Here is a 26,487-nt window from a genome sequence, read left to right on the forward strand (position 1 = left end):
TTTTACTGTTGTCCACCCAGCTGTCATAGACATAAGAGCACAAAAATAATTAAATACATAATTTTCAGATGAAGAAAGTGTGTCTTCATGCGAATTAGGTTTGTATGTAATCTCCCTGCCATCTGCTTAACCCTGCTTTGGTATCTCGTACTAAATTTACGTTCTGTATGGGCATGTTCTCATTAGACCCAGATGTCTTGTGATCTTGAAACTAAATGTTCAGTCAGTAGTTATACTGTATTTCCTCTCTAATCCCCATGGTGCTCACAGGCAGACAGCCAGGTGGACCTGGTTCGACAGCATTTTTATGAAGTCTCCCTTGAGTATGTCTTCAAGGTGCAAGAAGTCCAGGAGAGGAAGATGTTTGAATTCGTGGAACCTGTAAGTAAATATTCAAAGTTTCTTTGCCTGCTGAACGTTGTTGGCCACTAAATTACTTTACAGTATAGAAGGTTTGTCTGAAGCACTGATTTTGTGAAACAGTTTCTATTTTGTTTGGATGGAAGGCCTGGTATCTCTGCTGTTCCAGAACCATCTGACAAACAGCAACTGCAGTACCCCAAGTATGACGTGTGTGTTCTAGTGGGTGACTAGACACCTCAGGTTGCTGGAACTTTAACCCTTAAGGCACTTATCAAGAGACAGAGAGAAGAGAAGAATGCAGGGGTGGGGATGACCCTCTTGGAAATTTCAGGTGAAAATTGTCAACAGGTTCCAGCTGTCAGCTAAGTTTAGGAACAGAATATTAGGTTGTCTGAGCTACTGGTTGTCTGTAGAAACCAGTGGAGACCAGCTGGATTTGCAAGCTAATGGAATGACACTGCAGAGAAGAAAACACGTTTTAGTCAGCAAGGCCTCTTCCTTAAGGGATAGAATTTAGGATAGGTACCTGAAATAAGTTCTAAGCAGGAACAAAAAGGGGGTAAGTCCCCCAGCTAACTTCAACCCAGACCCTGGACTCTGCTTGTAGAGACCAACCTTCCCAAAGACATTTTCCCCATTGTGCTCACAGAAAGGCTTGGGTACCAATCGTGAAAGGGCACAGGCTAGTGGAGATGGAGTTGTTAGCGTCTTGTTCACTGTGCACAAAACTCTGATGGATTCTACAAGCATTTCCACCAGGGTGAAGTCTTACGGACGAGAGGCTCATTATTAGACAGTGGTCAACTGGCGAATGAAAACCTGGTTCAAAAGTTTATCTGTTAAAGGGAAAATAAAAGCCAGTAATAACAGTAGCATCTGAGATTAATGGAGTCTTAGAGAGAGAAGAAGAGAAAAAATAGATTAAAGAAAAGATACAGGAATAAAAATTAAGTAGAAGAGTCTTATCTGTGCATGTGCTCAGGTGTTATGCCTGGTGAAGCACCTCTGAGGGATTTGATAAAACCCTATTTCAGTCCTTTTAAGAGACGAATAAACCAAAAGAAGGTATGACCTTAGCACTAGCTGCTTATTGCCTGGTTTACTCTGACAAGGCATGACTCTACTTCTCAATAAAGTGATGGGTGAACTATTCAAGGATGTGGAGGGGGTTGTATGCAGGATTTTTACTAGACGAGCGGAAGGCCTAGTTATCAAAAAAGCTCAGCTTGATATTCTACAGGAGTTGATTAGACAGACTCCTGCTTTGTCCCGTACAACGTGGCATGTTAGTGAAGCATAGAGGAGTCTTCTGTGAGCATTGGATTTGTGGACATTGGACTTGAAACAGCAGGGTAAATTGAGCCTAAAAAAGAAGGGTTGTTTAGTTAGATACTCATCTCTGTGGTCAAAAAATTAATCGTTTGGGGATCCCAGTGGAACTGGTTCTGGGCAAAACCCCAAAATGCTAGTATTTTGGTTGATATATTATCAGCTATCAGTGAAGGCAGGAAAGCTCATGGAAAGGAGTGATGGCCTACTGGATGCTGAACTGGGACTAGTGAGACTAGGGTTCAGTTCCCAGTTTAGCAAAGACTTTTGGCACTTTTTTGTGCCTCAGTTTTCCATCAGTAAAATGGGGCAATACTTATTACCCTCTTCTGGATGTTGAGATAAAATCCACTAATGGTTGTGAGGCACTTGGATGCTGCAGTGACGAGGGCCATGTATGTACCTAGATAGAAAAGGAAAGAAGTTTTTTTTCATAATACTGAATCACTCACACCCCCAGTCTGGGATTCAGCCCAGAGGTGCAGAGGTTCACAGGAAAGAACAATAAATCACCGCATGTTTTTTCGAACTCCCTCTTTGGTTTAGAGGTTGCTGTGAAGGTTGGGGTTGGTTTGTAAGCTGAATTGGTTCAACCAGTCCTCGTGTTAATCCATTTCCTGAAAGAGAAAATGAGCTGCTTTGAGGCAGAGTTGGGAAATGAAGCCCAATTCCTTGTGGAAGTAGGACACACAAGTTAATACTACGGAAGGTATTGATTGTCCAGGGGCAATATTAATTAACATTGTTGTGTTCAATGAATGTAGCCTGTGTAATGGATCCTGGGGAATAGGGAGGAATTTCTCTCTGATTTCCAGGAATCAGTTTCATAGTATCTTCCCTTTGTTTGTTATAATGGCGTGACAGAGGGAGAGCTGGAGAATGGAGGAATGTGTGCACTGGCTTTCAGGGGGTCATAGAATGCAGTCACTATAGTTTGGACCTCAACTGGCGTTAGGGTGGTTTAGGCTGCGTTTTGCTGTCGTCTTGAATGTTTCTTCAACAGGGACTTGTACCCCCTGATGGCCTTTGTGCTCCTTCCAGCCAGGATCTCCTGTCCCTATCCACTCTTGAAGAGAGAAAATAGAGTTTACACCCCTAGAACTTCCCTCAGTCTCATCTGGATCTTCACTCTCTTCTTCCCTCATCTGCATTGCTTATTTTGCCTCACCGTACAAGAACTCTTAAATGATTCAATTCTGTACGTGCACCTATCAAAGTGTAGTGGGAGATTTTTTTTTCTCCAAAGGCACCTATAGGAAATAAGTGCCCAACTTTCACTGACTGTTAACTAATTTACTAGTTCCAATTTATGCCTTCAGAAATCTGCCCCTCTAAAACATTGTTCCATTCAATGACATCTTCAGCATCAGTCAGTTTGAAAAAGGTGGTGATCTCTATTGATGAATATGGTCCTTTGCAGCTGCTGGCATTCCTGCAAGGGCTCTTCACATTCTACCATCATGGCTATGAACTCGCAAAGGACTTCAGCGACTTCAAGACAGAGCTGACAATCAGCATACAAAATGTAAGTGTATGTAAAGGGGAAAGTCTGTGTGGGAATGTGTGTGACTGTCTTGCACAGAGAATTAGCATTTTCCCTATATATAATTAGCTTTCCCGCGTGCTACTCAACAGAAGGCTTTGTGGCATAAATGAAAGCAAATGCTTTCTTTTTGTGTGTGTAGATGACACTACACTAAATGCACAACCCAAATAGCAATTTATTCTGCTGGGTGTGGCAAGTGCAGAGAGCCAGACATCCTCAGGAGGACTTGGCAAGCAGACAGCCGTCTTTAAGTGCACCACACTTTTAGCAAGTATTTCAAAGACTTGTCTTAAGAATTGTGACCCCTCCCACCCCCCCCCTTTTTTTTTTTTTTTTTTTTTTTTTTTTTGGTCAGTGGCAGACATTGGGATTTCTGTAGATGAGAGAACTTGCACTGCCTCCTCCCCTGACAGCCAGACATGTGGTTAGTATCCAACAGGTGGACTTGTGCCTGTGTTTGGGAGATCAAATGTGCATTGCTTGTTTGCCTTTTTTTATTAGGATTACTGTTTTTCTCCAAAGGATGCAAATTTGCTTAATTCTCTCTGAAACCGTCATCAGAAAACTCCCAAAAAACACCACATACCACAGTGCTTTTTTTTCTCTCTCCCCCCCCCCCCCCCCAAAAAAAAAAAAAAGTCAAAAATGCAGCCCTGTGAAACCATTTGATGAAGGACAGCAGTTTGTTGTTGTGGCTTACCTATCATTGTGTGGTGCTTCCACTTTCAGCAACTGGGGCCCCTGGTGTTCTGCCACTTACCAGTCTTGGCCCCTGAATGCTAGTTTACAAAATTGAATAGAATTCATTCGCGCACCTGTCAAAATGAGGTGCGCTGGGTGATCCCGCTTGCACAGCCACAGTGCTCCGTCGTATTGTGCAAGAGATCAGATTTGATTTCCAACCTCCTAGTCAGGGTTGGGCACTGGGAGTAGAGGAGACAACAGAGTCCTTCACTAAAAAAATCCCCCAGAACTGTTTAAACTCCTGCCTCTCTGTCTGCCCAAAATGCCATAGTAACACTGTTGTATTTTGGACCGATTCTGTACAATACTACAGCATGTGTATATATTGCACGCATGTGCGCACACAATGGTAAAAACCTTATTAAGATTGCAAAGTTGGGAAATGTCAGAACTCAGGTTTCCTGTGCCAGTCCTAGTTCTCCCCCTGTGCCCTAGATCCTTGTCATGTCTGTCTCCCCTGCTCCTCTGGTTCCCAGTTTCCCTCCTGTCCCTGGCTCCTTATCCAATCTACTCACCCCACATCCCTATGTCTTACTCTTGTTCCTTCTGCATTCAGTTCAGGCGGCTTCCTCCTCCATGTTGCCGGGGCTGAGCAGAGCAGAGACAGGCTGCCTGCTCTCTGTTCCAGTGCCCAGACCTGGGCCTGGCACAGTCCACAGAGGCCACCGCTGCAATTGCAGGAAAAAACCAGCTCAGCCTGTCTAGAGCTTGCACACAGAGGATGGGATCTTTTGGGAATTAAGCTGAAGCTCTAGCAAGTTTCTATTGATGTGCAAACTGTTTGTTTGTTTTTGTTTTTTTTATAAGGATTATAACTTGGGAAGATCTGAGTGATTCTCCACAGGAACGGCAAAAGGCACATTGCTGACACAAAAGCCACCCCCCACCCCCTGCCAAATTACCAGTCCTTACTCCAAAGCAAAAGGGCACTATAACTTTTCAAAGTTGTCAGAATTTAGCATGGGTAAAATGTACTTTTCCCCTTGCCTTGTTCTCAGAAATTACCAAATCATTTTGGCTGAAATTTTCCAATAACATTTAGCCTGAGGCAGACACCTGGCATAGAAAATTTCATCCCAAACAGTAAAAGTTTGATCAAGTAACTGAAAACAGGGTGTTATAATGGGAAGTGTTAGGTAACCTGATTAGTTGGCAGTGCTGCGAGCCACAACCATAACTATCAGCATTAAAAATTATGAGATGAGGGAACAGAGACTCCAAGTAAGCCAAGCATGTGCTTAAATCCACTCATATTCATCAAAGTGTTTTAAATAGGACGTAAGTCCTGGTGAAGTCAGTGGGGTGTAAATATGAGCTTCGGTATTTTGCTGAATAGGGATGGACTTCTGAACCAGGGTGGCATGGAAAATACACCAGATAAAGTTAGCCACTGTTCCCTGGTTGTCTCTGTGTAAATTCCTTTAACAATAGCACACAGGTAGCGCTGTGTCTGTTGAAAGCTCTGAGGAAACGTGGATAATGGAAAATATATTTTTCGAAAATCATAGACAAGAAATCGTTTTGAAGGGACCCGGTCGGAGGTTGAGTCCTTGATGAGGAAGATGAAGGAGAATCCCGACGAGCACAAGAACATCAGCCCTTTCACAATGGAAGGCTATCTCTATGTCCAGGAGAAACGTAAGTGCGGTTGCCTTGAAGTTACTGAGCTGCTCTCTGCTGCCACTCAGAGGAGACTGAAGTGCAGAGTGGGAGCACTGGCTCTGCAAAACATCATGGTCCATGTGAAATGGCAAGAGGTGGCGGGATAGGGGGAAGAAATAAATCCTGTCAATTCTTGAGTTGGGTTTGAATTACAGGCCTAGGGTAGCCGCTTGTGCAGCTTTCTGCAGGAGCATCCCCCCTGTTGGCAGGGTGGGCCCATGTTCTCCAGTTCTGGGAAATTATCTCCAGCTCCTTCAGCTTTCCCCCATGGTGACTCTGCATTGTGGTGCTGTAGGTGAATCCCACAGGACAACCAGCATACGAGCTGGTTCCATGGTTCACGCCTCACAGTTCTCCTTTTACCAGCCTTTGGGTTTTTTGCACCCAAAGGGGTAGTCTGTTTCTGCTGAGCCTCTTAGCTCCTTGGCGTACTCTCTTTGCTGTCCCTGAAAAATGAATTGTGTCTAGTACTAACCAGAATAGGTGGGGGCTATCCCTACAGCACTTTGCTCTGGCTGTGTAACTTGGAAATTCGCTGAGTCTGGCATGGAATTTGAAGCCCATCTTAGCAAATTGTCTCATCACCTTGGGTGGATAGAAGTAAAGGTCTTGGCACTAGAGAAGATACTGCATTGAACAACCCTGCCGTGGTAGGGGGAGGGACTAGAATCCAGCTACTAGGAGCCTCATCCAAGGGTCAGGAAAGACTCCTAAATGATCTGCTGAGTCAATTCTATCTTTAATTTCTATGAAGAAGAAGGGTGGCCCAGTCGTTCATCTCTAGCCTGGGATTAAGGAGACTGGTTCAATTCTCTGCTCCACTCCCTGTGTGGCCTTGGGCAAGTCACTTGTCCTCTCTGTGTCTCAGTTCCTCTCTGTAAAATGGGGATAACAGCAGTGCCCTACCTCACGGAGGTGTGCGAGGGTAAATACGTTACGGATTGTGAAGTGCTCCGATGCTATGATGATGCGGGCAGATAAATACGTAGATAGAACGCCGTAATTGGTGATCTCAGGCAAAAGTGGGAAAGCAGTTAGTAGGGTATCTTCCTTAAAAGTGAGAAACTTGTCTGCAAAAACGGTCTGGAGTCTGTACAGTGGGATAAAAGGAGAACCTCACTAAATGCCCACTTCTGCCTTGCAAGGAGAGTGAGTAAATGCTACATTCTAGGAATAATCTGAAATGACATGGAGGCCGATGATAGTGGGTAGAGCCAATATAGCAGACTGAGGAGTAATTTGCTCAAGTGAAACTGCTGAAGCCTCATTCCTTGGTACATTGCAAAATTGGATGGAGTCAAGCTTGGAGAATGTACATGAATGACTAAAGGTGGGCAAGATAAATACTAACAGGTGTGTTCTGTAGTTTTTCTGTAGCTAATTCTCTGATTATATCATGGGATATGAAACTAAAGCTAATTTAGCAAATTACCAGGTCTGCCCATAGGAAGCAGCTTGGTCCAATGGATGGGACACTGGGCTCGGAGTCTGGAGACTTGGATTCTATTCCCGACTCTGCCAGTGATTGATTTAACTCTGGATCTCTGCTTTTCCCTCCATGCAGTGGGGATTATCGTGCTTTTACTCGCTTTTGTAAGGTGCTTTTGAGAACTATAGATGCAAAAGTCTGTATAGTTGGTCTTAGGATGTTTAATTGTGGCTTTGGTAACAACTGCTTTGTAGACCTTAGTTAATTGTTAGAAATCTCAAAACTTAAATTCCATTGTAGGTCACTTTGGGACCTCCTGGGTGAAGCATTACTGCACGTATCAGAGGGAATCGAAACGAATCACTATGGTACCGTTTGACCAGAAGTCTGGAGGAAAAGGGGTGAGTGGAAATACGCCAAGTCACCCTAATCGTCATTTTCTGGGGAAGAGATGGCGTGTGTCTTGCTCTTGGCCCAAGAAAGGTTGGGTTGGGAGTGCCTTGTGTCTGTCAGTGACAAGCCCTTGAAACTGCCAGAACTGATGGATTTCATTGGTGGGTTCTATCCAGTCTTCTAAGTCTCTTCTCTCCCCACTAACCTCTGCTAGAAACTCTTTTTTAGCAGAATGACACAGTAAAGGGTTGGCATCTATGTTTTCTTATCTTTTGAGGCTGACACCCCAACTTTTCCCTGGGAGAGAACTCTTTGTTGGAAAGGCCACTGCTGCCTTTCAGTCAGAAGCTTTCCCCTCCAGTGAGTACTCTAAGGAGTTGTTAACATCCACTCTCTCTGGCACACACCCACATCACTAGCTAATTAGTCACTGAAAGGGTGGCTCAAAATAGTAATATGCAGATATTGCAAAGAGAGCCTCAGGGTGCTGATTGAAAGAGATGTAGATCACATCTCTGTGGGTACTAACAAGCTATGTAAACCATCATGGTGGGGAAATACATTGTTTACTCTGCCAATGTTAATTCAGCAACTGAGTAAGAGCTTGTCTACTTATGGAGCTATTCAAGAATAAATCCACATGTGCAGACCCTAAAGGCTTGTCTACTTGGGGAAGCTCAGGAAAGTTAATCCGAGTTAATTAAAGGAGAGAATTAAAAGTGGATTAGTTAAACTGCACAGCCCCTGTGTGGACACTCTCAGAAATAAAGTGGCCTAAATTTGGTGTAGTGTAAGAACACAAGAATGTAACAATGGCCATACTTGGTCAGACCAATGGTCCATCTAGCTCAGTATCCTGTCTCCTGACAGTGGCCAGTGCCAGATACATTCTTCACTGTATGAATTTATATTTCTTTAACCAAGCAAAGCACCTACAGAGATCAGTCCCCTTTTTAAGGGTGACCTGACCACAATACTTCAGCTCCCCTACATTTCAGTAATGGCAGAAATATCCCCTTAGATTAATATATGGGCTGTCTAGCACCCATGGCTCTTTCTATACACTCCATCCCAGGTAGAATGGACTCTCTTCCATTGCTTTCTGGTCTTTAGCATGACTCCTTGCTTGGGGATGCTCACTTCATTTAGTGCTTGTCCACAGCAGATGACTTTTTTCCCTGCTTTAACTGTACCAATATAAGGTACCTTTATACCAGTATAACTGCATTGCACTAGAGCTTACTTACCAGGGTACATCTGTGGAAAACCACACCCCTAACTGACACAGTTATACTAGTATGATTGTCTAGTGTAGACTAGCCCACAGTGACTCTGCTATAACAAATACTGTAGTTTTTAGAGGCCTTTCAAGTCTTCCCACGCCAGAAAACTTTCTGAAGCAGACAGCAGCAGCAGAAGGGAGATATGTGACCTCTCTTGATCAGCAGAGGGATCTCCGATGAAGTGAGCTGTAGCTCACAAAAGCTTGTGCTCAGATAAATTTGTTAGTCTCTAAGGTGCCACAAGTCCTCCTTTTCTTTTTTTAGAGGGATCTCTGTTGTAGGCTGTGGAGGCTCTGTTTATCGTCAGCCTGTTTTGAGCCTCTCGGGAAGCCACCTCAGGCTATGGCTGGAGCCAAATACTAATCAGTTTAAAATTGCTTTCTCTCCAAATGGCATTCTTTGAATACCACTTCCCTGGCAGCAGTGGGCAAATTCAACTAACTTCAAGGAAATGAGTTTAGGAGTGGGGCACAAGCTAACTCTGTTGATCCTCTTGGCAAAATTTTTGCAGTCAATGTGGAGCAGGGGTGGGCAAACTATGGCCTGTCGGCCAGATCCGGCCCTTCAGGGCTTTGGATCCGGCCCGCGGGATTGTCCCCCGTGGTGCCACAGGCCCCGTGCCGCTCTCACAAGTGGCCGGCACCACATTCCTGGGGCCTCAGGGCGGGGGTAGGGGCAGAGGGCTCTGTGCATTGCCCTTGCCTCCAGGCACCGCCCCCTGCAGCTCCCATTGGCCGGGAACAGGGGACTGCGGCCAATGGGAGCTTTGGGGGAGGTACCTGAAGGCGTGGCAAGGGCAGTGCGTGGAGCCCTGTGGCCCCCTCCCCCGGTCCGCGGTTCCGGCTGCGGCATGGGGCCAGGGCAGGTTCCCTGGCCCCAGTGCACGCTGCTGCCACCCCCAAAGCCGCTTTAGGTAAGAGGTGCCGGGCCAGAGCCCGAATTCCTCCTGCACCCCGCCCCCCAACTCCCTGCCTGCACCCCACACCTCTCCTGCACCCCAACCCCCTGCCCTGAGCCCCCTGCCACACCCTGCACCCCTCCTCTGCCCCAATCCCTTGCCCTGAGCCCGTTCCTGCACACCGTACTCCCTCCCACAGCCTGACCCCATCCTGCATACAATTTCCTCACCCAGATGTGGCCCTCGGCCCAAAAAAGTTGCCCACCCCTGATGTGGATAGTTCGTTAGAACAGGCTATTGGTGTCAATGTTATTCTATGTGCCTAATACATTTTCTGGAATGGTTAATATCAGTGTTGTGATTGTCCAGCACGACTGGTCAGTGAAGTGTGAAAAAGGCATGAAAAGCACAGGAAGTTTGCAAACTCAAAACTTTTTTTCATTTTTTTTGTTTTTTAAATCGAACCATCGGTGTTGTTTTTTAAAAATTCACCTGAGACATCAAGAGCACACATCAGACGGAATCACTCAACAACTGTCTAAATTCACATTGCATTAAAGAAAAACCTGTGCTATGTTTGTTGTCGTAATTACTCATACATGTCTTGGGCAGTGTTATGGTAAAAAGGATCTTTATCATGTCCCCACTGCATTTCCTCTTCTGTGCTGGTAAATGTGTGCTCAATTCGCATGCATTTTGTTCAGTGAGTTGATATATAGTTTTAATGTATTATCTCTAGGGCTCTGTGTCTGTCACGGAGGTCGCAGAAGTCACAGATTCTGTGACTTTTCGCAACCTCCGTGACTTCTGTAGCGGCCGGTGTGGCTGGCCCCGGGGACCCCCTGAGCAGCGGCCGGTGTGGCTGGCCCCGGGGACCCCCTGAGCAAAGGTCCTGGGGCGGCCCACAGCAGATGGTGCTGCTGGCCCCACCCCCCTCCCCCAGCAGTGGTCCTGGGATAGTTGGAGCAGCTGCTGCTCAGCAGCCCCTGGCTGCTGGTGCCACTTCTCTCCTTCTCCTTCTCTCCCGGCAGCTGGTGCCGCTTCTCTTATAGAGGTATCTATAAGTCATGGACTGGTCACTTGGCAAAGATTCAAATGCTGTATTTCCAGGGAGTGTGGATATTTCAAACCTTATGCTTAGAGCCACAAGCCATCCCCTCTGGGGTTAATACATATTAATCATAATTCTAGTAGGCTGAGTGTGTGTAATATACACAGTTCTGTTCTCAACCTAATCTAGAAGTCCTGTATCCTTGTAGGGAGAAGATGAAGCAGTCACACTCAAATCCTGCATACGCCGGAAAACTGACTCGATAGAGAAGAGGTTTTGCTTCGATGTGGAAGCAGTGGATCGGTGAGTGGGGCAGTCTTCTTTTCTCGCATCAGTGGACGGCGCACAGCCTTAGAGCGCACAGACTTTGATTTACTTACTGAAGCCCAGCAAAGGACTCAAGAATATACGTCTGTGCACACATGGCTGTACGAGCAGCAATATGTGCAGTACACACAGACCTACTTGGCCTTGTTGGAGAATCCTTGTTACTCTGGGGGCATTCTGCACCAAAATATTAAAAATTCTCTGCACAATATTGTAAAATTCTGCAAATTTTATTTGTCAAAATAACACTACATAATCATGCCAGTTTCAATTATTTTGGTAATTTATTTCAAAATACCTGTCAGCAAGTATGTCTGTAACCATACAGACACACACACACACATTCCCGCAGGAGTAGAGAGTTAAAGAACCCCCTGTGACAACCCAGTTCCTGTTTCTCTGCCCCCCGCCCCCAAGCCCAGCTGGGGGGCGAGATACCCTCAACGGAAACCCAAACCCCGCTTTGCCTCCAGCATTTATAATGATGTTAAATATATTAAAACGTGTTTTTAATGTATAAAGGGGGTCGCACTCACAGGCTTGCTATGTGAAAGGGGTCACCAGTACTAAAGTTTGAGAACCACTGCTCTAGCTCCCTCCCCCGTGGTGTCTTCTATGTGCAAGCTGGGTTCTGCCGAGTCCAGTGGCGGCTAGCAGCACTGCAGCCCATTTCTGTGGGGGAAAGGAAATTGTGTGCACAACGTTAATTTCTGCAAACTTCTGCCTTGTGCAGTGGCGCAGAATTCCCTCAGGAGCATCTTGTGCAATCTTAGCAGTTAGTTTCTCTTATCCCTTAGTCACACACTCCATAAATGGAAGCTGTTAGTTGCCTCAACTCCCTCCTCCCTACTGTTTTTGCAGTAGGGGCTCATTGCAAGATGAAGCACTAATTCAGTATAAGGTGCAGCATTCACTCCTTTTAGTGGGTGTCCACTTTTGCAGAGTCGGATGTTAAGTAGCCTTCACAATGGAACAGAAATTCAGCCTGTGTGTCAGAAAAGTCCATTTACATGGCGGAGACACTGCGCATCCTTCCCGTGTCTTGTGTTTGTATATAACATGACTTCAGCTTTTGTGCTGGAGAATGGCTGTTGCAGATTCACTGTGGATGGCTGACTGTAGAAATCCCACGCTCACATCCAGTGCATGACTCTTTAAAGTTTCGTCTTCTGATTTCTGAAGGAGATGGTTTCTGTAGCCTGATACGATTTATCATAGAATATCAGGGTTGGAAGGGACCTCAGGAGGTCATCTAGTCCAACCCCCTGCTCACAGCAGGACCAGTCCCCAACTAAATCATCCCAGCCAGGGCTTTGTCAAGCCTGACTTTAAAAACTTCTAAGGAAGGAGATTCCATCACCTCCTTAGGGAACGCATTCCAGTGCTTCATCACCCTCCTAGAGATAAAGTTTTTCCTAATATGCAACCTAAACCTCCCCCACTGCAACTTGAGACCATTACTCCTTGTTCTGTCATCTGCTACCACTGAGAACAGCCGAGATCCATCCTCTTTGGAACCCCCTTTCAGGTAGCTGAAAGCAGCTATCAAATCCCCCCTCATTCTTCTCTTCTGCAGACTAAACAATCCCAGTTCCCTCAGCCTCTCCTCATAAGTCATGTGTTCCAGTCCCCTAATCATTTTTGTTGCCCTCCGCTGGACTCTTTCCAATTTTTCCACATCCTTCTTGTAGTGTGGGGCCCAAAACTGGACACAGTACTCCAGATGAGGCCTCACCAATGTCAAATAGAGGGGAACGATCACGTCCCTTGATCTGCTGGCAGTGCCCCTACTTATACATCCCAAAATGCCATTGGCCTTCTTGGCAACAATGGCACACTGTTGACTCATATCCAGCTTCTCGTCCACTGTCACCCCTAGGTCCTTTTCTGCAGAACTGCTGCCGAGCCATTCGGTCCCTAGTCTATAGTGGTGCATGGGGTTCTTCCATCCTAAGTGCAGGACTCTGCACTTGTCCTTGTTGAACCTCATCAGATTTTTTGGCCCAATCCTCTAATTTGTCTAGGGCCCTCTGTATCCTATCCCTACCCTCCAGCGTATCTACCTCTCTTCCCAGTTTAGTGTCATCTGCAAACTTGCTGAGGGTGCAATCCACACCATCCTCCAGATCATTAATGAAGATATTGAACGAAACCGGCCGGAGGACCGACTCTTTGGGCACTCCACTTGATACCGGCTGCCAACTAGACAAGGAGCCATTGATCACTATCCATTGAGCCCGACAATCTAGCCAGATTTCTATCCACCTTATAGTCCATTCATCCAGCCCATACTTCTTTAACTTGCTGGCAAGAATAGTGTGGGAGACCGTGTCAAAAGCTTTGCGAAAGTCAAGGAACAACACGTCCACTGCTTTCCCCTCATCCACAGAGCCAGTTATCTCGTCATAGAAGGCAATTACATTAGTCAGGTATGACTTGCCCTTGGTGAATCCATGCTGACTGTTCCTGATCACTTTCCTCTCCTCTAAGTGCTTCAGAATTGATTCCTTGAGGACCTGCTGCATGATTTTTCCAGGGACTGAGGTGAGGCTGACTGGCCTGTAGTTCCCCGGATCCTCCTTCCCTTTTTTAAAGATGGGCACTACATTAGCCTTTTTCCAGTCGTCCGGGACTTCCCCGGATCGCCATGAGTTTTCAAAGATAATGGCCAATGGCTCTGCAATCACACCCGCCAACTCCTTTAGCACTCTCGAATGCAGTGCATCCGGCCCCCTGGACTTGTGCTCGTCCAGCTTTTCTAAATAGTACCGAACCGCTTCTTTCTCCACAGAGGGCTGGTCACCTCCTCCCCATGCTGTGCTGCCCAGTGCAGCAGTCTGGGAGCTGACCTTGTTCGTGAAGACGGAGGCAAAAAAAGCATTGAGTACATTAGCTTTTTCCACATCCTCTGTCACTAGGTTGCCTCCCTCATTCAGTAAGGGGCCCACACTTTCCTTGACTTTCTTCTTGTTGCTAACATATCTGAAGAAACCCTTCTTGTTACTCTTAACATCTCTTGCTAGCTGCAACTCCAGGTGTGATTTGACCTTCCTGATTTCACTCCTGCATGCCCGAGCAGGGTTTTTATACTCCTCCCTGTCATTTGTCCAGTCTTCCAGTTCTTGTAAGCTTCTTTTTTGTGTTTAAGATCAGCAAGGATTTCACTGTTGAGCCAAGCTGGTCGCCTGCCATATTTACTGTTCTTTCTACACATCGGGATGGTTTGTCCCTGTAACCTCAATAAGGATTCTTTAAAATACAGCCAGCTCTCCTGGACTCCTTTCCTCCTCATGTTATTCTCCCAGGGAATCCTGCCCATCAGTTCCCTGAGGTTGTCAAAGTCTTGCTTTTCTGAAGTCCAGGGTCCGTATTCTGCTGCTCTCCTTTCTTCCATGTGTCAGGATCCTGAACTCGACCATCTCATGGTCACTGCTTCCCAGGTTCCCCTCCACTTTTGCTTCCCCTTCTAATTCTTCCTGGTTTGTGAGCAGCAGGTCAAGAAGAGCTCTTCCCCTAGTTGGTTCCTCCAGCTTGCACCAGGAAATTGTCCCCTACACTTTCCAAAAACTTCCTGGATTGTCTGTGCACCGCTATATTGCTCTCCCAGCGGATAGCAGGGTGACTGAATTCTCCCATAAGAACCAGGGCCTGCGATCTAGATCTGTGAACTTCCCTGAGTTACCGGAAGAAAGCCTCGTCCACCTCATCCCCCCGGTCCATCAGTTGGAGGCTGACCCCTCCTCTTTTTTTAGGTAAATGAAGCATGGAAATTCCTGTCTCATTAGCATTCTCTAGTAGGGAACCACAAAACCCAATGAGAAGCGATTGGCCTGTGCGACTGTTTTTTTCTAGGCTGAGTCAATAAAGGACTGTTTTCAATCACATCATGTTACTATGTTTGTGGTTGCTGGAGAGGGGAGTGAGACGATCAAAAGAGATTTTATTGTAGCTTCAGAATCTGCCTTCCTATGGACTAATTTGCTCTGGTCATAACTTGCTTGTGCACTGAGCAACAAAATTAAGCGTATAATTCTGAAATTAGTTTAGGGTTTGGAGAAAATTGAGTTGGCGTGATGGCATGGCTGCAGGAGCCCTCTGTAGATGGAAAGGACCCAGGCCAACAGAGTGTAGGGGAATATGTACTAGCTGCCTTGCTCAGCATCTTCCTCTGCCAGCTGATTGCTCAAGTAGCAGTGGAGTAGCATCATTGCCTTCTAGCATCTGTGCCATAAACATTTCTTTTACATACTGCCACAACAGATTGCAGTTGTAATGAGCAACCATTCAAAACAATGCAGTGAACACAATGTGATGTAAGGCGGTGTGATGTTTGACTCTCAATACATTTAAATTCTTAATGTGCTCTCGCTTATCATGAGGACGCCATCATTTCTGATGTTCACAGAAGTGGGCTTCTCCTGTACTTAGCCAAACAGCTGGCCTCCTTATGTGAAATCTCTCTTGCCCAGTCCGAGTGAGGGTCTCTGGTTTTCCTACCCACAAGCATTCAGATTGCATCCAGCTGTGTTTATGTATTGGTTCAGTTAGTAGCCCAGAATTCTGTTTATGGGCTTGGGCAAATCACTTCACTTATATGTATCTCACTTTACCTAATTGTGCACTGGGGATAATAGAAAGTCTGTCTACTTCTCAGAATTTCTCTGAGGCTTGTTTAGGCAGTGTTTACAAAGTGTTTTGAGAGTCTTGGTTAGAAAGTGCTACTTGGGCAAAGTATTTTTAATTACTAATTAATTTTGTTATGACTCAATGGCTTATGTGTATCTTGCATGAGGGAAGAAAGGGGGAATGGCATGGCAGTGGATTGGGCACTGCCTTGGGACTTGGGAGAGCTGGCTGGGTTCAAATCCTGATTCAGCCAGCCCCAGGCTTTCCTGTGTGACCATGATCAAGTCACTTAATCTCTTTGTGCTGCTTTTGCCACCAGTAGAATGCGGAAATGCTGCTTTACCTCCCTGGGCTGCAGTGAGGATAAAATCCATTAATGATTGAGAGTTGCCCAGATATTAGTGATAACAGCCATAGAAGTTAATCGTTCCCCTCTATTCGACATTGGTGAGGCCTCATCTGGAGTACTGTGTCCAGTTTTGGGCCCCACACTACAAGAAGGACGTGGATAAATTGGAGAGAGTCCAGCGAAGGGCAACAAAAATGATTAGGGGTCTGGAACACATGACTTATGAGGAGAGGCTGAGGGAACTGGGATTGTTTAGTCTGCAGAAGAGAAGAATGAGGGGGGATTTGATAGCTGCTTTCAACTACCTGAGAGGTGGTTCCAGAGAGGATGGTTCTAGACTATTCTCAGTGGTAGAAGAGGACAGGACAAGGAGTAATGGTCTCAAGTTGCAGTGGGGGAGGTTTAGGTTGCATATTAAGAAAAACTTTTTCACTAAGAGGGTGGTGAAACACTGGAATGCGTTACCTAGGGAGGTGGTAGAATCTCCTTCCTTGGAAGTTTTTAAGGTCAGGCTTGACAAAGCCTTGGCTGGGATGATTTGATTGGGGATTGGTCCTGCTTTGAGCAGGGGGTTGGACTAGATGACCTCCTGAGGTCCCTTCCAACCCTGATATTCTATGATTCTATGATTCTAAGTGTTTAGACAGAGGAAAATTCATAGTCTCCTTAAGTATTTATATCTCACCATTGCAGTGAAATCTCGGTGCTTCTAAAAATTCTATTGGTATTAAAATATTAAGAGACAGGTAATGGTATGGCCACAGTTATAGTGATAGGCTAAAATCACTAACTGGGAGAGCAGAACTAAGCTGCATCTCAAGTCTAACATTCTGGAACACAATCTCTAGGTGGCAGTCTTGTATTTTCTTCCCATGTTCTAATATATGGTCAGTGTGAAAATAGCAGTGCTGTAAGCATTGCATTTTGGGAAACCGGTATAATTTGCAATATATTGTAGAAACACCCGTGTGGCAATGGTGCGTGGTATTTTGGAAAATAACCCCTATGAAAATTACTGTCAATTTTCTCTCCCTTTCCTTTCCAGCAGTAAAGGTGGATCAGCACTTTTAAAAATGAATGTTTGAGCATGATTTGTGGTCGAAAGCTCCCAAATGAGTACTGTTTTTCCTTTTTCTGTTTTTTTGGCAAGGAATAAGATTCCAGAGTTCCCAAAGAAGACACAGTGAATATTTGGGGGAGCAAAACAAAGTCTCAAATGTCTCTATAGTGCAAATAATTCTGATTTTTGTCTGTGGGAAGCAAACAAAGCATAGTTTAACATTCTGAACAAAATGTATCTTGTAGGCTCATAATGAAGTGAGCCCCCCAAATGGCGTAATCCTATTTTGCTGATCTGCTACACTGTGCAGTGGTGTAGTACACCTTGGTGTTTGCTAATGCGTATTGTAGTCTTTGCATTAAATCAGTTTTATAAACCAGGCTGTAAGCCGGGCTAGCATATATGTCTTTAAAAACGAGTCCTTAGGAGAAGGAGCATTGCCTTTGGCTGATGCTGGCTTGATAATTGTCCAGGTGTTTGGTGTAATGTGGGTCAGAGCTTTGAGCCAGGTGCTGAGCACTTTTAACTCCAATTGGCTGGAATTGGAGGTATTCAAGGTTTGGCCCCTTAATTAGCTGAATGTTACATTCATCAAGACAGTTAATGTTGTTGAAGTATAGCACCATTCTGCTAGAAAGCCCATTTATTGGTGGCCTGGGAACAGCTGGTACCTCAGCACTCCTGAAGCATGCAGGCATCCATATAGCCACGTGCTTTCTCATGGGCTGTTTCTTTATGTGCTGACTAATTGCTGAAACAGCATTAAGTATCTGTATTTCTACTGACTGAGTGGCTGTGAGTGTAGTGAGCCTGTTTTGGGCATCTGAATTATTCATGCGGGAGCAGCTCCCTATATAGTTACCCCTCCCCCCATAGTTGAGAAGTGATGGGGGCAGAAAGCAGGGGAGGATGCTGAGCTTCCTGCAGCTGGGGGAGATTTCTGGGGATGGGTCTGACAAGGCCCCAGCCACGCCTTGTAGGAGAAGAGGAAGTCCCATCCTCTCCTGCTTCCAGCCCAGCCGGGACTAGTAGCTGATCCCAGCTCTGGGTAGGAGCCACTGGTGGGGTGTCCTCAGCCCCATGATTTACTCCTCCACCGGCTGCTCCGGGTGCCTGAAACTATGTACCTGCGTTGCTAGGGAGTGGTGCATGACTGCTCTTGCAGTTTCCCTTTGCTTCCCTGTCAGAAAGTCATTTTTCTGCGGGGAAGCAAAGAAGTCTGTGAGGGACATGAATTCTGCGCACATGCAGCAGCGCAGAATTCCACCCGGAGTAAAAGAACATATTGACTGCATTTAACAACTACCCTTAAGATTCCTGTTATGTGTTGTGATCATGGGGGAATGTTTCTAGCAGGGCAGTAGATGAGGCCTCTGCTTATGTTGTCAGTGGAGTGACCCTTCAAGCACTCAGGCACTAAATCCCTCCTCATTTGCAGCTTTTTCTCCCCCTTCCCCTCGCATACTTCATTTTGGGGACTTGCCCTGTGTCTGGGCTCTGCTGGTTAGAGAGGTGCTGTTTGACCTGAGGATGGCTCCTGAGACTGACATAGCAGTGTGAGGTACGTCATTCTGCAAACGCAAGGTCACTTTGTCACTGCTTAAATCAGAACTGCAGACTCCTTCACCACACGTTCAGCTTCTTAGCTCAGCCTTGCAGATTGTATTAAGCTGTTTTATGTCTCTTATAAAGCAACTTAAATTGTCTTGGCGTGATAAGATGCTACATGAGTCAAAGTTGTTATCTTTTTCTCTTGCTTTTATTCTTTATTCTTCTGGAAGAAGAAAAGCACCTTCCCCACTACCTCCCCCACCCCCGACCTTTTGAATTAAACTTTTGACTTTTTTGGTATTAACGTTGATTTTGTGCCTCATATTTTCCCTGGATATTTAATCTTTTAAATCTTGCTCATTTTAAACAAAATTTGTGATAAGAATTTATATTGACTTCAAGTTTTGTGTCTGTATGCCTAATGTAGCAAAATGAATATAGATATTAAATGTATACTCCTGTACTGGGATTCCTTATTGTGAAAGGGAATGCTCACCAGCGATGCAGCCTAGTGGTCAGGCAGGGTTGTACCAGATTGTCTTCCAAGCCTCCCCATTTCTTAACTGTTTCTCTGCCTTGCTGTGGTCTGTCCTTCCTGTGACTCTGCCTTCTGGCCTGCTCATTATTCAAGTCTGTCCCTTCCAAGTTATGTATAAAGAGTGAAAGAGGCCACAGGGCCCCCATGTTTGGTTGAGAACCTGTGGCCTAGACCCTTTTATCTTCAGGGTCTTTCCACCCCCCAGCTAGGTTCCCCATGTCAGGGCTAAGCCTCTGTAGTTGTCTCTCTTTAGGGGCTGATAGGGGAGCCCAAGCCCATCCTCTCCACTGGACTCCAGTCCAGAGCGCAGTGATAGGTAGGCAGCTAAATCCTGCACCCTGGGGTGTTATGCAGCTGCCTCCATGGATCACTTCCCACCAGGTAAAGATAAGAACTAAAACACAAAGATGGTCTCTGTTCTTCAGAGAGTCACAGGTCCCTTCTTTGTGGGCTTGGTCAGGTCTCAGTCATCGGCAGAGCCCGTGGTGCTCCTTCTCTGGAGCTCAGCGTGTGGGTCCGCTCATCTCCACTTCCTGCCGACCACTGAGCTACTCTGCTCCCCTTTTCATGTTCCACCTCGCCCCTGTGCAGGTTTTTCAGGCGGGCTGGGGTGGGGCCACCTGGTTGCAGAGCAGCTCGTTAGCCCCTTCCTCTCCAGTGTGGGGTGTGTATTCCCCATCACACTTATGCATTAAAGTTTCTTTAATCAATTATTAATAAATTTGTATTAATATATTTGTATTAATTTATATTTAGTAAGATCGGCAGAGAGGGAATCTGGGTGAGGCTCCCCTCAGTGTCTCAGGCTGAGCATCTAAACTTAAATGTATACTCTTGGAAACTGTTGGCCGTAATGTTCATTTTACATGGGGCTTCACTGACTGAGCCGGCTGGCGCTGAGTCCATAGCTGTGTGTACTTAGAATGTTGTTTCAATTGTGAGCTCTTCTACGGAGGGACTGTCTTCAGACTTGTCTGTAAAATGCCCAGCGTGTTGCTGGCACTGTACAAATAACAATAAGTGAGGTAATGTGCTGGGATCTTTTAAAATGTACCACAACCAGGAAGGCAGTTCTGTATACTAAAGCACCACAATATATGTTTCAGCAAATGAATTATGTGGGGGAAAATGCAAATGCATTTAAAATATAAATGGCATTTTAATTGTTTCACAGCCTCTCGCCCCTCCCATATTGTTAAAATGTCTGACTTTGAAGTAAACACCAATGGTTTGTTATCCGCTTAAAGGCAGAGCAAACATCTTTTATCACTTCTTATCCCATGCATGAGAGAATGTGGGGCATGAAAAACCTGTATTGTCCTTACAAGACCTTATTAGGGGTTCCTGAATAACTATAGTTCTAGCTATAGCTAGTCCTGATTAATTGTTCGAGAATAAGAGTGTCTTACTCAGAAGTGGATTAAGTTAATTTGGAGCAAGGCATTCTTCTTCTGAAACAAGAGTGTCTACACAGTTATTCAGGAATAGCTGTTTTGCTTTAAATTCATATTCCACCATATCCAAATTTCAGAGTAACAGCCGTGTTAGTCTGTATTCGCAAAAAGAAAAGGAGTACTTGTGGCACCTTAGAGACTAACCAATTTATTTGAGCATGAGCTTTTCCGATGAAGTGAGCTGTAGCTCATGAAAGCTCATGCTCAAATAAATTGGTTAGTCTCTAAGGTGCCACAAGTACTCCTTTTGCATATCCAAATTAACTCTCAAGTGTAAACAAGTCCTTATTTCCTTGGGAGTCGGGAGTCAGTCTTTTCATGAATGAACAATTTCAGTTCCTTATTTTTTTTTTAATAGTTTTCGTGGGTAAGAGACTGAAATTGTCACATTTTGTTTTTCTCTGTCTCTCACTCACATATCTAACTGAGAAAAGTCCTTTTTTTTTTTTTTTTTGTAGTGATCCTTAATGAGGATGTGAGCATCCCCAGTAGCGGTTTGCCTTTAACTTAAAAACATGGGTTTAAAAAGAGCACATGCTGTGATCTCTGTCCATCAAGGGAGAGGTTGGTACCAACCTTCCGCAGTTCAGAAAGATGTTTCTAGGAAAGGGTTCATCGTCTGCACTCAGCAAATACTGTTAATAATTATCCACCCACTAGATACTGATTCCACTGTTAAATTCTCTTGTCTACCAGGTACAGAGCTTTGTTCCTTGCTTTGACAGTACTGGGGTAGGGTTTAAAGACGTGTTTCTTTTCCAAATGGAGCGAAGCTTCTTCAGTGGTTTCCTCTCCATCTGAAAATAGAGAAACTTCCAAAGCACTAAGCCTGTGAGTACTGACTGACTCACCGAGGGGATTAACAAAGATAACATACATTCTTTCTGGATTACTTGGGCCGAAACTTGTTGCAAGCCTGAGCAGCCTTTGTCCTCTACGGGGTAAACTGAGACCGGCTTTGTGTCTGTAATAGTCCTTGGTGAATTGTCTATTGGCAACATGATATTTGAGAGAGTGGATTGCAGGGTTTGGGCTTGGTCCTCTGCTGCTTGTTTATAGGTGCCCCAGAGCTGCAGAAAAAGGATCAGAAACATCAATCGGTCTAAAATGGAGTCTCTTAGTAACGTTTTATTGGCTAGCAGAGGCTCTGCTCTTGTCAGATGTCAAATAGACATCATTACAGTCATGCAGCTTTCATTCACCTGTTGAATCATCTCGGAGCAGGGCATGTTGGAAACTCAGGTTCTCACGGCCCTTACCTGTTACTGGAGATGTAATACCAAAAGGAGGGCATGTGATGTCCTGAACACTCTTCTGACAGCAGCCAGAATAAAGCCTGTGATGTCAGTGTGCTTGTTCTTTTCTTGACCCACGAGCTGTATTTTGCTACAGAGAGCAGTGATCCTTCATATTGAGTTTTGCTGCAGTTCTGGGGCTGGAGCACTTGCCATGTATACAAAGATGAATGTCAGAAGTCCTCTGGTTAAATGATTTTTGTGAGTGATGACACCCAAATATTCCTGCAAGGAGAGTTCCGACACACTTTTCCGAATGCATTCAATCTCCTCACCGAGCCTCCTACCATTGCGTGGTTGTATTTTCCCTGTTATCAGGGAAGCTGTACATTTCAGTCACGAAAAGTGAGCTGTAATAATAAAGGACTGAAAATAACTTGTCAAGAGGAAAACTCCGCACCCTATACACTATCTCAAACATCAAATTCAGAATGAGGCATCATGTTCCCTATAACTTGGCTTTATGAAAGCAGCACAGTAGTTAGACTCTGTTTACTTGTTTTGAATCCCAATGAGGCAGCATGTGACTTGGCTTCACTGATGTTCTTTTGGAAACCTGAACTCACTATACTCGGATATTGATACAGACTTTCAAAGTTGACAGTGACTGGGGCCATCTCAGATAGTTTGCAGTCACTGATTGCAGAAGTATAAATTAGGATTTGTAGGATCAAATTAAAAACCAAATCATTATATTGTATCCTGTTTAAATAAACCTTCATGACACACTCCTACAAATCCCGTTGCCACTCCCTGGTCTTGGCAGCACTCTTCATATGTTGCTTCCTCTAATGCAGAATTTCATCCGAGTTCTTGGGCATGCTAAAAGTTGTCAATCGTGTTGAGGGTCCTCATGCTTTTTGTGCACGGTGTTAACAAACCATGTTTCAACCCTGCAAAGGGAACAGGTAGTCTTAAAAAAAAAAAAAAAAAAAAAAGATTTTACAAAGGCAGTGTGGTCCAGTGGATAGAGCACTGAACTGGGTATCTACAGACCAGATTCTATTCCCAGCCTGCCCCCTGTATAGTGACCTGCTAAAGTAGGCTATGCTGCCTTTGAGGAGAGGCAGAGGCAAACCAAGACAAAAGGGATCATTTTAAATTTTTAGAACTTTATAAGGAAAAAACCCAAAATTGTACCTTGAGTATAAATAATATAGAACGTTACCAGGCTTACTGCTTGTAATAATAAACTATAGCTTACCAACTCATTAACCTTTTATGAGCTTGTACACGCTGAGCAGTTTGTACCAAATGCATTGTTGTTAACCACAACAAAAGAGATTACTTAACAATATACTGTATCATTTCAGAGAATAATTAGCTTTCCTTCTCCTGGCTTCTTTGCTTCTCTTTGGCTTGAAGTGCTCAATGTTTAGATTTGATGTTCCTGTGCCTGTACCTCTTTTCACTGAGTTTACTCACAAGCGGGGTTTCTTCACCTACTGGGCCCTCACTGGTCCATCAGGCACCTTTTGAACTGTATCCTGTCAGTAGATATTTAAACAGTCATTCTCTCCGCTCATGTACTTTCGGCTTCTTGTTTACCTTTTCAGGTTCTGTTTCATCTAACACAGCTTTTTGAGCAATTCTCTTTTTCACCAATTATATTTCCTTTCAGGTTTTTTCCCCTTGATACTCTTTCTCTGGTAGATCTGTAGATTTTATTTCCCTCTGTTTCCCTTCTCTAATAGTGCCTGCTCACCTACCCAGGTCGTTGTCTTCTTTTTTTAAATTTTCTGCTTCTCCTGATCTGAAACCTTTCCTCCTTCTCACTTCCCAGTCCCCTACTTTTATTCTCCTGTTCTTTTATTTTATCACCTCACTCCTACCCAGCCTCCGGTTCATCGGCTAGCTCAGCGTCTTGACTCTTCTCTTTCTCTAAGAGCTTTTCCAGCTGCTCCTTCGGGTAGATTCTGAACCCCCTTCCTAGCTCAGGCTGCCCTATCCTGGCCCATCTCTCTCCCCAGGACAGCATTCTGTGCTGCAGTAGGTGCTAGCTAGTGCCAGGGTGAGGGTTAATACATATGCATTGGGCAGTTCAGTTCACCTGTGTGTGTTTCCCAATCCCTAAAATGAGATCAATGAGCCCCTTGTTTGTAAAGTAATTTCAGATCTGCAGGAAAAACGTGTTACAGAAGAGCTAGCTATTATTTACAGTGCTTATATGTCCCAGGATGTAAATTCTCTCTAACTTTTGTGAAAGTGGCTTAGAACTGGATCCCAGTTATGGAAGGCATAAGGCTTCTGTACACTGACATGCTGTGTTAAGCACTATATCAGAGGTGTTTTTCCTCCTTAGGGTTCTTAACGATATTTGCACCATTCAAGCTGCTTTTTCTATTGCTTTGAGTGGTGTCTTATCAATCTCAGCATAGAGCTGTTGTGATATACTTCAGCTTTGGGGTATGGTTGTGGCCAGATTAAATGGGGAAAGAGGTACTTGTTAAAGTGAATGTGAATAGGGAAAGAAGAGTAAGGAATGAGAAGAGAAAATAGGGTGTGGGGAAAGGGCGTTTTGCACTACAGTGAATAGAAAATATGTATATTCCCAAGTGTAAAAGCAATAAGAGGTCTGAATTTTCTACTTTTCATGTTGTTCAAAGATTGTATGAACCTGAGTGACAAAAGTTTAACTTGGGTTGTACTTAAAATATTGGATTTTTTTTTTTGTATTTGCAAACAGTGGCAACTGGGGTACAGAATGGAAAAGTTTCTGGATAAATGAGGAATGCCCGGCTAGGCCCTTGTGGATAGTTGTTTACATGAGTTACTGGCAGATCCCGTCTGGTTGCAGTGCCAGCATATCTCATCAGGATTTATATTAAGCAGTATACAAAATCTTCTTTCACTTTCATCTCTGCCTCCTCCAACGTGGGGAGGAGTAACAGTTCTTAAGTGATCAGCATTTCCCTGTGGTGTTTGGGTGTAGTAGAGGGATAAATCTCCATTGAACCTACTGGTTGACTTTACTGAATAAAATGAGATTCCCATGCTGGAGAGCAGGCAGCAATCCATGAATTCAAATAAGTAATTAACCCATCACAGCCACTGATATATAGACACACATATAATATAAAACAATTTTTTTTAACCTAGGGTATCATTAGAGTGGGTGGGTATAAATTTGGACTATCAGTAGCAATTTGCAGCTATGGAAACTTGTGGAGGTGTTCAGACCTCCAAGTTCAGGGTGCAAGTTTCACTGAAGCTTCATTCCAGTGAAGCTATTGTTATGCAGTTGTTGTCTGGTATTCATGCCAAGGTTATTGCGAACCCTTAATATCCTTGGATTCATTATTGAAACCTGCTTGCTTCTTGTGTTTTGGATACCTTCAATAAACTCCACAGCCCATGCTCTGCTGTCAGTTACACCAGTGCAGTAGAACTGAAGTCAATAGAGTTGTACCAGGCTAGGGGAGAGAAGAATTTGTTGTCAAATGTCCTATTCCAGTATTATATTAGTTCTCCTGTAAAACATTGGGTGGATGCCTTGAGGCTTAATTTAATTTGTTTCAAAGTCCAGGTCTGGAGCACAGAAGGGATCTTCTTGAAGCTTATGTCAAATGTATCTTTCCCTTCTGTCTGGTCCACCTGATGAGATTGATTGTTTTTTTTTTAATTCCTCTTTTTCTTTTTTCACTTTCAGTGTTTCTTTCTTCTCCACAGGCCTGGTGTGATCACCATGCAAGCACTTTCTGAAGAGGACCGAAAGCTTTGGATGGAGGCTATGGATGGCCGGGAACCGGTAAGAAGGGACAGTAATGAATACCGGTTGAGAAAACTCAAAAGGCTCTTTTCATGGCTCAGTTGTCTGCTGTGAAGCAGTGTGTCATGCTGAATTTGCCAACCTCCATGGGCACTGTATCCGTGGGGCAGCTCTCTGGTTCTGGCACGAGACTCCTTTAATACTCTGGTTAAATATTTGAGGTAATACTCTATCTCCTGTGCTTAAATGCCTTGAAAGGCTCTGGCTACCTTTGCTCCTGTGGAACATAGGCTAAACTAGCACAAATAGCTCCCGTGCTGTTGTGTTGTGGTAGCAGGAAAGCACAGCAACAAGATCTAAGGAAGAACATATAGAGTGTGTGATTTGTAGGGTTTTCTGGGGCCTGCTGTGCTCAGGGGACTTTACAGTGTTTCAGTAAGAGTCATAGTGCTACACCTCCTCCTTCAGTAGCTCACATCTTGTGATTGTGTTGACTCCTGCTTTGCCAAAGGAGCACAGCAAATGGGTTTCACAAGCAGTGGAGAAGATGGAGGTTTCCCTTGTCCGCCACTTCTGCTGGTTAATGTGGAGGACTTTTAATATTGATAATGCATGGGTTTTCTGTTGTAATTTTGATTCTAGCACTATGTGTTACAGCACAGTAATGAACAGTCAAGGTTAGTTCCTATGTAATATAAATACCAATCGGACTTGAGGCCCGAAGTAGAAAATTATTACCTAAGGATTAAAGCAGTGGTTGAGATGAAGCTCGAATTGCATGACTGCAGGTGCTCTTTAAACTCTTGGGCAATATTTTAAGGTTGTGACCCTCACATTTCAAAATGTTCACCATTTAAAAGACACTGTGTTCAAAATTGAT

At 44.6% G+C, this 26,487-nt stretch overlaps 1 protein-coding gene across 5 annotated transcripts in view; it reads left to right on the plus strand.

Moving 5' to 3' along the window:
* ARHGAP26 (Rho GTPase activating protein 26) overlaps window positions 1–26,487 on the plus strand; it is a 316,385-nt gene that overhangs the window by 97,254 nt on the left and 192,644 nt on the right. For all 5 annotated transcript variants that reach the window (XR_006292681.1, XR_006292680.1, XR_006292679.1 and 2 more), the window contains 6 exons: window positions 271–381; window positions 3,113–3,217; window positions 5,491–5,620; window positions 7,374–7,474; window positions 10,907–11,001; window positions 25,568–25,646. Coding sequence is in view for 1 of the 5 variants with exons in the window: in XM_043552848.1 (XP_043408783.1) it covers window positions 271–381; window positions 3,113–3,217; window positions 5,491–5,620; window positions 7,374–7,474; window positions 10,907–11,001; window positions 25,568–25,646 (621 nt within the window). In the remaining 4 variants the exon portion in view is untranslated. The remainder of the gene's footprint in view (window positions 1–270; window positions 382–3,112; window positions 3,218–5,490; window positions 5,621–7,373; window positions 7,475–10,906; window positions 11,002–25,567; window positions 25,647–26,487) is intronic.

This window comes from Chelonia mydas, chromosome 8 (assembly GCF_015237465.2).
Source record: "Chelonia mydas isolate rCheMyd1 chromosome 8, rCheMyd1.pri.v2, whole genome shotgun sequence".
Classification (NCBI taxonomy): domain Eukaryota; kingdom Metazoa; phylum Chordata; order Testudines; family Cheloniidae; genus Chelonia; species Chelonia mydas.